At 39.2% G+C, this 11166-nt stretch overlaps 1 protein-coding gene across 1 annotated transcript; it reads left to right on the top strand.

Moving 5' to 3' along the window:
• The first annotated feature begins 6786 nt into the window (after positions 1-6786).
• On the top strand, positions 6787-8037 carry LOC143379552 (uncharacterized protein C12orf71-like). The gene is made up of 2 exons (XM_077105118.1): positions 6787-7392; positions 7834-8037. The coding sequence occupies exons 1-2, from the start codon at positions 6787-6789 to the stop codon at positions 8035-8037; spliced, it is 810 nt and encodes a 269-aa protein (XP_076961233.1).
• Positions 8038-11166: the final 3129 nt, after the last annotated feature.

Below are 11166 nucleotides of genomic sequence, written 5' to 3'. Positions count from 1 at the left end.
TTTGAGAACTGTGTTTTTCAGCTTCTAAAACTAAAAATACTCAGAAGGAGCTGAATGAGACAATGGACACCTCCCTCACAGCTTAATGCCCTCTGGTTTCATGGCTAGGTTTGCAGTTTAACTTTCGAAGACTGACTGCCTGTGGTCCCAGATATTGACAGAAAACCAAGTTGGAAGAGACTTAGGAAAAACATTTCCATAGTCAGGACAAACTAAGCTGTGTGTGCCAAGCCACTGGCCCCACAGGGGAGGTTCTGGAGCACCTGCCACTCCCACAACCTTCTCCATCTCCCAGGCTGGAGGCAGAAGCTCCTGCTTAGCTTTCTTCCCCTTGCATCTGCTTATTTCTATGAGCAACAGGAATGACAGGAACCAAGATCCATGAGACAGTGGGAAAATGACTGGGAGTACTTTCAAGGACTCTAGAAATTGCTCAGGGTAATGTGAATGCTGAGAAGGTATTACTTACTGCTTTGTAGAAACAGAGGTGAGGGGTCTGCCTACTGCCGTTTAAAGCTGGAGATAATTATTAATTAGCAATGTCACCTGTCTTCAATTGTAGGTACAGAATGTACAGAATGTAATAGTGGAGTGAAAGGGAGATGAATTAAAGGAAAAGGAAGATTAAAAAAAAGATGGGTGGTAGTGATCATCAGACCTTCTAGGTGACCTCATTCCCTGGATCTCATAATTTTCTTTCCATGTGTCTCCATATCTCAGGTTTTGACATCCAACCCCTGAGACTAGAGAACCTTGTGAGTGCTCTGCGCCTTCCTTATTCTAGTTCCCCTCCTAGCCAGCCTGGCAACATGGAAAAGTCCCCAATACACCAGAATAAAACTAGCAAATTAAAGATGCATGGATCAGGTTGCCAGTAATTACTTTCCCATTACACAGACTGTTCATTAATATTTACGAAATTCCTCTTAATTGAAATGTTGTGCTATGTAATTTGGGAAACTATCCAAATGATTCTCCCCACAAAACTATCAAAATAAGTTTTTGATCAAAAGGGGAAAAAAGAATCCCCTCCCTATCTTTCTGCTTATCAAGTCCTTTAGAGTCATGGCAAAGAACGAGAACTCCAGCTCTGCAGTGGCTTTCTGGGCTCATAACACGACTTCTTTTAAAAAGTGGAAATGGACAGGAAGGATACTGTTCAATTGGTATTCAGAAATGACTAAAAATAATACTAATGATCCAACCAACAAATTAGAATCTTTACCAATTAAAAGAAGAAAACATAGAACATCAGTTTGTCTTCAAAGGGCATAGAGCAAGAGAAAACAGGAAAAATACCTCTCATTAAGAAGAGAACAGGAAAACATACTAGTGGAAGCTTCTAGTCTTTCCAATCTGTTGATCAGCCAGTCAAAGGAACCAGAAAATTGAGCTGTTTTTACAATTTCCTGTAATTAGAGCCGCTGCAAAAGAAGATGATTTCACATTGATACAAGTTTCCAGTTCAAACAGCAAGGTAAGCTAACCAGAATCTTCAAACTGACTATCTTCATGTTTCATTTGCAAATGCACACACACATGGAGAAAACTGACAGGAAAAAATGACTTGATATTTATTAATGGGACTGAAAAAAACTTCTACTCATTAAAGGGAATAAATTCCAAGAGCAGCATCCCACATAGGGAAGTAATAATGAGGGGAGTGAAAACCAGCAGCCTAGGAGCTTCCTCAATTGGGTTCTGATATCCACTGCTTTTATTAGCAATGAGGTAAATTATTTCATTTCTCTAGAGTAATAGGAACACTTTAGGTCTCCTGAACATGCAGCATAAAACACCAGGAGATGTAACAGCAAGTAGACAGAAGAAAGTAACTGAATGTCACATGGAACACTGGGTGGGAGGGCAATGGCTAGGAAGTTTGGAAACCATGTTGTTTTTTTCCTACATCTCTCCTTCCCACTTTGGAGAGTCACAAGGCATTCTAAAGACTCAGATAACTTGAAATTATCTATTCTAACTTTGCTTGATCTATCGTTTTCTACAATCCTTCACCAAAGAACCCTTCTTGTATGAAATTCCTACATGACTTTTGTCTCTTTCAACGTAGTATTTATAGTTAACTTAAAATTTTAAAGTAAAAAATTAAACTGATTCAATTATCCCAAAGCAAGCCCAGTAATTTTTTTTTAATAAATTCTGCCCTTGTACCCTTAAGATGGGTCAGAAACAGCACAAGTGCTTACTGAGGGTTGGTGAGATTTTTAACAATGTAATATTTAAAAGGAGGAAGACTTGCCCATAAGGAAAATTACTATTAACAATCTGGCAGCTCTGGGGAGCTAAGAGCTGGAATCTGAGGCTACTGCCTACCTGTCACCTTCAAATCAAGAGCAGGAGGCACCATGCTTAGACTGTGAGGCCAGACGTAAAAATGTCCCTTGAAATTCCTCTTTCCAAAGACAAAAAGACGAATAAAAGTTGTTGTCTCGTCTAGAGTAAGAAGCAAGAGTACAGAATAAGACAGAAAGCCTTCTCTTCCTACAGCTTCCTCAGAAGAACTTTAGTTTCCCCAACTCATATATAGTATCAATGGGTGTAAATTTAAAAGTAGCTCCCATCTTATTTCATTATCTAACTTTATATAATGAAAATATATTAATTTGGGGAGGGGGGTAATGGAGATTAAATCCAGGGGCATTTTTAACACAGGGCTACATCTCCAGCCCTTTATATCTTTTTTTATTTTTGAGACAGGGTCTTGGTAAGTTGCTGAGGTTGACCTTAGCTTGCAATCCTTCTAGCCTCCTAAGTCATTGAGATTATAGGAATGCACCACTGTGCCCAGTGAGATGTTTTAATTTTAAAATCAAATAATACAATAAAACTATTCTTTTTTCAAAACATAGAGAAAACACATTCAAAGTGGCATGGCAATCACCATCAGATGTCTCAGAGTGCTCCTCTCACCTCCAAAGTACGATGGTAACTTTAAAAGGTGCATCAAAAGGGTAGACAAAGGTCCTTTTCTAAATGAAGAACAAGCTTATGATACCTTAAACTGATCTTTTATTTCTGGCTAGGTGGCCTTAAAGACTAAGACTTCTCTTCCTCTTTCATCACTTTTTTCCTTATTTATTTCATAAATACTGATGAGAATGTATCAGGCCCTATGTCTGGCACAACAAATACAAACCTGAACTAACCACAACTCTAACACAGTGGCTTGTAGGTCATTATCTACAACATTTTGAATCCCTTTACATCTGATACTATACTGTTGCATGTTACGCAAAACATAGAAGATATGTGATTTCTCAACATGACTGCTTTCAGTCTTCTATGGAATAAGAATATAGACTTGTTAAAGAACTATGTTAAATACAATAACATAATAAATCTCTTATGAAATGCTGGTTTGCTGAAATAATTTTATTCATGTGGAATAACTAATACCTAAACATTTATTAAGTGAGAATGTGAAATGCAGGCAATATTGGTAATTAGTCAAAAATTATTATTGTAAAAAAGTACTTTTTATTATGGACGGTCCACATTGTAAAATGGTGCAAAAGTAATACAGGTTCAGTAGAAAACTCACTTCACATTTTCAATTTTGATCACTTCCTGGGCTAAGGAGAGAGAATTCTATGCTCTCTAGGGATTGGGAGAGGGATACTGGGTAGTGACAGAGAGTGGCAGATCCCAGTAAGACATATGGTCATCAGAATTTACAATCCTCTACAATGTACTCTGTTGCTAGCATAGAGAGGATCCACATATTCAATAAATAAAATGAGGCATCCATGGGCCTTTCTCCTGTTCCTTACCTTGGACCCAGAGCAAGGTATCTGCCATCTGTGAACTGAGATCTCTGAAACTGTGAGTCCCAAATAAGTTTTCCCTCCTCTAAGTTGATCATGTCAAGAATTTTGGTCACAGCAATGTAAAAGCTGCCCAAAACACTGAAGAAATTGGTCTCTTCTGTCATTAAAAAAGCATACATCAATCCTGTTTGTTTCATACTTTGAATTGTGTAAAATGAGTATTCACAGAGAGTCCATCAAAGTCATTTTCAGACATCTTTAGAAAATCATGCCTGCTTGCCAGCATCTCACAGATTAATTTTGTGAACATCAGAAAAAATGTATGATAGAGAACCACAGCCACACTATTCAAACTGAGAGTATGTGTGTCTATGGCATCTGAGGTCTCCTACACAGCAGCTCATAAATCTAATTTTTTCATTGTCCACCTGAAACACATATTATATATCCAGGTCAAATTCCAAATTGTTATAGACCATTGTTCTCACCTTCCCCTTCTCTTTGCAGACTAAACACAAACTCTGAAGACAAGAGAAAAGCAAAAGAAGGTGGTAGCTTATTTCACACACAAACCATGAATCTAGCATCTACCTATTTGGAGGAATGAGGCTGGGGGTGCTTCATGAATTTACAGTTGATATTTGAACCATATGTTTTGGTAGCTGAATAAAGGGCAGTGAAATGCAAATAGCTTATAGAATTCCAATCATTGTGCAGACCTGAGACTCTCCCAGCCAGACTGAGTTACAAATGTGCATCAATGCATATGGCCCTTGAGCATGCAACCAGCCGGGTTAAAGGGGAAAGGATGACACAGCCCTTTTGAAATAATATCTCAGAACCATGTATTCCAGATGATTTTCTCAGGAACAGGGGACCAGTTTGAAATATTCGATTTTGGTGTTAATTTTTCCACAATCCTTCTTTCTGCCACAATCATATTCCTCCCTTTTGGAAAGAGAATATTTATTCTGTGCCACTGTATATTGGACTTAGGAAACTTGTTTTTTTTTTTTTTTTTTATTTTACCAGTGCTCATGGTCAAGATCTTGCCTTGATTCTCAGAGGCGACTTTGGACTTGAACAGGACTATTTGGGCAGTGCTGGATCTGCTAAGAGTATGGAACTCTTGTAAAGGGACTAATGGCTTTTTATACTATTATAAAATATAAATATATTTATACTTTTTATACTATTATTATATTTATAGCTATTAGGGACTAGGGGCAGAATATTATGGTTTGGATATGAGGTGTCCCTTAGAAGTTCAAGCTAATGCAATAATATTCAGAGGAAAATAAGTAGATTATGAGATCTATAACCTAATCAGTCCAACTGAGTGGTCTCTATAGGCAAGTGGGACAGGGCTGGAGGTGGTAGGTTGCTAAAGGTGTGTCCTGAAATTGCTATTCTTCCTGCAGTTCCTTCCTTTCTGTTCAGCTTCTTAACCCATCATCATTAGAGCACATCTCCTACCCTGGGCCCTGTCCCCATGATGTGCTGCCTCAACGTGAACCCAGAACAGAGAAGTTGGCATTCCATATACTGAGACCTCTGAAAATTGGAGACCTAAATAAACTGTACTGCCAATAAGTTGTTCTTATCATGTATTTTGGTCACAGTGATGCAAAAACTGACTGAAAATAAAGGCCTAGGTCCTTTGGTTTTCTATATCCCTTTACTCTTTCCACACATATAGCAACAGTTCCTCTGTTGCCATGGTAGCCAACAGTCTCAGAACACAAACTTCTAACAGTTGGATGTTTAAGCCACTGGGAAGAAGGAGCTGAAGGACTTCGACTTATGCCACTGGATTCGGATTTGGCAGAATCACTTTGTGAGGGCAGCAATCAGAGCTCAGCGTGACTGATCTTCAATGTGAGTGTGTGTGTGTGTGTGTGTGTGTGTGAGAGAGAGAAAGAGAGAGGATAAAGAAAAAAAGAGATTTGCCACACATGCTGTGGCATAAATGAAAATGCTGGAATAAAGATGCCGTCATATGATGGGAGAATGGGCACTTAAACAGCTCTACTTTCTAGATAAAGGAATTTAGTAGTAACAACATAAGACATTAACATATTTGTGAGCTTTGGACCACTGATCCAAAAAATACGAATGTAAAGAGAGAGAGAGAGAGTCAAGACATTGATTGACAAAGAGGTATTGACTAATATTAACAATAAGACAATTATTAAAGGTCTTAGTAACCTAAGGATCAGTGAATACAAAACTAAATGCTCATTAATAAGTGACCACTGATATAGCATTAATAAGAATAGGATTAAGAATGACACAATGGGAACTGGGGCTGTGGCTCAATGGTATCTCACTTGCCTTGCATGTGTGAGGCACTGGGTTCAATTTTCAGCACCATATATAAATAAATAAAATAAATAAAGGTTTATCAACAACTAAAAAAATATTTTAAAAAATGCACAATGGTCATATGTGTGTTTTCCTGCTGGCTGTGCTGTCATATATAATCATCTCTCTACTGATGTGACTCCACATGTATATGAACCTCTGTATATATGTACAATGTATGTTAATACAATTATGTGTGTATGAAGAAAAAGGAAAGATTATGAGGCAACCCACCAGATTTTTTTATGAATATCACATATTTCCTCGGGATCATGGCATGAGAGTGGCATTTATTTTCAACTTTATACTTTCCTGAATTTTTCAAATTGTATTCAGTTTGGAATATAATATCAAATATCTTGAACTATCTTTAAATATCTTGAAAAAGTGTAAGTGGAAACAGGTAGAGGTGCTCATTTTATACAATACAATAGAAAGAGAAGGTCTGCCTCTTCGCCCCTTCACTGGAGAACACAAACACAGGACCCACTTCTGACAAAGTGGGTTAGTTATGAATGAAAAAAGGAATGGGAATTATTGCTAAAGTGCATGACTCTCTTCCCAATACCTTATAACAATTTTTTTGTTTCCTTTGGAAGTTTGCAGATTGAGTAAGAACTTGGATCTGTGCACAATGGAAGATACATTCTACCACAGCAACTGCACTGACAAAGAAGACGGCATTTCTAACTGCAAACCAAACCTGAGCCTCTCTGGAGGCTACTGCCCCTATAAGGACAGAACTGACTGGAAGGACAGTAGCTCCGATGAAGACTCAACTTCTGAGGCTTCTTTCTGCTACTCCCTCCCTCCTATCCAAGAGGGACAGCTGACTGAAAGTGAAAGTGTGATCATAGGGAGAGGAGAACAAATCCATGAGTCAGAGCAGCTTTGTGGACTACCTATTGTCCGTGTTGTGGATGTTTATCTGGGCTCCTACTATGAGGACGCACTAGCTACTCTCGATCTACACAGAGACTTCCAGTGGATGGACAAGTACCCAAGGGAGAGGATGAGGAAGATTCTCTGGAAAATGGAGGTTCTAATGAGATACCTTAAGGTATTTCCAGATGATCTGAAAGATAATGATGATGATGATGATGATGATGATGACGATGACAATGAAGATGAAGATGATTACGATGAAGATGAAGACCACGACAATGGAGACTATGATGAAGACAAAGATGATGATGATGATGAAGATGAAGATGATTATGATGAAGATGAAGATGATGAGGTGAGCATGGAGCTGTAGATTTCAGAGCTAGGGATAGGCCCAGTTGGGGTGCCAGGTTTGACAGCTTGGATTCAGTCATTCTACCTGCTGTGAAGCAGAGGTGGAACCCAGTATGCCAAGAGATGACCAATGAAAGAAGGAAGGCAGCTAAGAAAGGAGGTATGGGAGAGATATAAGGAAAACGCCAAGGAGCACTGAGAGAGACGAGAGTGGGGGAGGAACAAAGAGAAGGATGAATAATAATTCTTTTAAAACGTGTGTGTGTGTGTGTGTGTGTGTGTGTGTGTGTGTCTTTCTAATGATTAATGAGTACTTATAGTTCACATTTACATTTGGGCTATTTTGGTTAAGAAAAAAAATTAGATTTCCATAAATGAGCAAACATTGACTTCATTGCTGCTGACACTACACATTTCTAACTCATCCTCATTCTCTTCTCAGATGATAAGCCAGGAGACAGTCACTGAAGACACCCTCTCAGTCTCATCAGGGCAGTCAATGGAGGGGGACATGCCTACTAACTCAGAAACCACATCGTGTCTGAGCATCAGGTCCATCATCCATTGGTTCAGAAAGCGGGTGGTCTCCTCTCTACCTGGGAGAAAGCGCCGTGACACAGCCAATAAGGACCCCAGTCTGCTGTAATCGAAGAAAAAAAAAATGTTTTCTTAGAGGCAAGAGAATCCAACCTCAGTAGTTAGGAAAGTTAGGAAACCCTATATACTCATAGCATTTAAATTTTTTTGAAAACCCCTATTCAACAGTCCCCATAGTTTTATGTTTTTTACAAATTAAAAAATATTGTTGTTATTCATGACTTCCTTCTCTTCCATCATATAATGTGGGTCAAGGTTCAAGTTATATATGTTGTCTAGAAGAGTTTTATGCATTCTCAGATATCTCACGTGGTGGTAGGATTCCTAAACTAAAGGCATGCTGTTTCTCTCTCTAAACATCCCTTCTTACTGCATTTGTCCCTATTTTATTTGTTTTATTATTTCATGTGTTTCATCCTCTTTGATCATTAACTCGTCTCCCCACAGCCAGAAGGCAGCAGGACACCTGTTAGACTCCCACATGGCAGGATGGTTTTGGAAGAACTTCTGGGTCTTGAGCAAGTGGCAGCAGAAAGGGAGGCAAAGAGGAAGCTCATTCCAATTAATAGTATTTGGGGGCACTCAGAAAGCCATTCTGATGATCCTGGGCTGGTTCTGGTATGTGGTTCTATCACCTCCTGTAGGGAGATGTAATGTAGGGATTAAACCCAAGATGCTTAACCATTGAGCCATATCCCCAGCCCTTTTAATTTTCTTTTGAGACAGGATCTTGCTCAGAGCCTTGCTAATGTGTTGAGGCTGGCTTTGAACTTGTGATCCTGCCTCAGCCTCCCAAGCAGCTGGGATCAGAGGCTGTGCCACCGTCCCATCTGCATATTTTTACTTTCATGTGATTAGAATCTTAATCCACATATAGTAAGCCTTTGCTTTTTATTTGCCACTTAACATCAAGTCATAGGTTGTCACACTAAGAAGAGCAACTATTTACTGTTGCATTCAATTTTCCAAATGACAGCTTCATCTCAGTTTTCAATAACACAGTATTGCACTATATAAGTATACTATAATGATACATAACTGTGTTGTTAGGATAATTTTATCCTATATGCAAACAATTTTACAGTCAATGTCCTTTCCACATTTGTACAAATATGTCTGTAGGACACATTTTTTAAAGCAAAATTCCCAAAAGTTAAAGAAGATACCTAAAATTTTATAGTACTCATCAGAGAAAGGTTTGTCTGGCTTTTTGAATTTCATCAATTTACACTTCACATGAGAATACGTTACTGAACATTTTCTCCAACGATGGGTATTATCCAAATTTTTATCAGTGCCAACCTACTAAGAAATATGTCCTTATTTATTATTTCACTTTGCATTTCTTTATTTGCTCTGTTGAATCTTTTATTATTTATTATTCTTGGACTGATGTTTCTGTCTGTTGCCTATTTTTCTATCAGGTAATATTTCCTTTTCTTATAGATTTATAACACTCAATGTGTTTTAAAAACTGGGCCTTTGTCTTTTGTATAGGTCACATGTTTTTGCAAATTCCCATAGGTTTTTGATTCTATAATTATATTACCTTAAAAGATGCTGATGCCATATAGTCAATTTTATCAGTCTTTGGTTACTTACTAATTAAGTAGTAAGTAATATTCAGATGGAGAGAGTCATTCAGATGGAGAGAGCAGTCCAGTCAGTAACTGATAGGCAACAGATGGATAGATGTGAGTAGTGGATCCATGAGATTATAGGAGGAATTCTATAAACTGGACTACTGTGCTGACCCCTGCAGGCATTCTTTTACCAAGCAATTTACCTGCAACCCTACCTGGCTTAAGTCAACAGGAACATTACGTTCCTCAACAAGATACCTGTTATTTGCAGGAAAAATGCAACACCAAAATACCTATAGGAAGAACATGGTTATCTGGAAGGAAAGTTTTGTGACCCTTACACAGACCAGATCCTAGAACTCCAGGAGATTAGGATAATTTCACCTAATCATAACATCTGTAAGAACAGATTCTTAGAGATTTTATGGTTCCAATTAGAACCAGTCAGCAAGGGCAAATTTGACCTAGACTTGCCCTGAAACCTTGCCATGTGCAATGGGGCTTGGAGGTCTGATGCCATCCTTCTGTCAGTCAAAAGTCTAAAGGTGGACCTGGGAGGGACTCTGGAAACTTCCCTGGGACCTACAATAAATGTGGAAGGCAGGAGGGGTGCACCTTCCTTCTACGAAGACCCAATCTCTCCTTTGAGAAAGTACCCTTTTCCATCCCCCTAAACTCAATCACATGGCCAAAGTCCTTCCTGTATGATGGCAACAATCAGTGAGAAAGAACTGCCTGGCCACCTCAGCTCCACCATGGGCACTGCAACACAACTACACAGCACTGTGGCTGGATCTGTTATCTCTGCTAACCATCCCTTTCATGTCACCATGAGCTCTAGGAGAACAGACACTCTACCCTGGCCACCACTGTCCCTCAACATCTGGATCAGAGCCTCTCCCATGGCAGACATTCAATCCAACTTTGATGAGTGGGTGAAGATTCTATTATAGTCTGGAAGTCTGGGTCCCCCATCCCAAGATTTATATGCTGAAATCCTACCCCTAAGGTGAGGGCCTTGGGAGGTGGGGACTTTGCGAGGGGATTAGATCGTAACAGCAGAGACTTCAGAAATGCAACTAAGGTCCTCATAACACAGAATTTAGAGACACCCTCTCCCCTTCTGCCACGTGAGGACACAGTGAAAATGTGCCACCTGACCAGACAGAATCTGATGGAGCCTTGAACTTGGACTTCCCATCCAGGATAAAGAGAAACAAATGTCTCTGATTATAAGGCACCTACTTTTGGCCTTTTGTTATAGAAACCCAGTAGAATAAGAGCTTCTATCAACACCAAGATTCATCAGATACCAAGTCCATGTGACCCCACCCTGACAGCCTCTCTTAAAAAAAAGATGCCCCACCAGGAAACCACACAAGGAATTATAATGCTTAACTAAGTTGACAGAAGGGAAAAGGAAGCTTTCCTGGGGTGAGATATTTAAATACACATACACTCAGAATTATCTGGAAGAAACAGGTGTGGGTTGGGTGGGCAATTAATAGGAACTCCAGTGAAGCAAGAATTAAAGACAGGCAGTCAGTATAGACAGGATGGACAGCAAAAATGGAGGCTAGTTTGGGTCTGTGAGA

The sequence above is a fragment of the Callospermophilus lateralis genome, chromosome 13 (assembly GCF_048772815.1).
Source record: "Callospermophilus lateralis isolate mCalLat2 chromosome 13, mCalLat2.hap1, whole genome shotgun sequence".
In the NCBI taxonomy this organism is placed as follows: Eukaryota; Metazoa; Chordata; class Mammalia; order Rodentia; family Sciuridae; genus Callospermophilus; species Callospermophilus lateralis.
The sequence above is the reverse complement of the archived record's forward strand: the minus strand, read 5'-3'. Positions and strand labels throughout refer to the sequence as shown.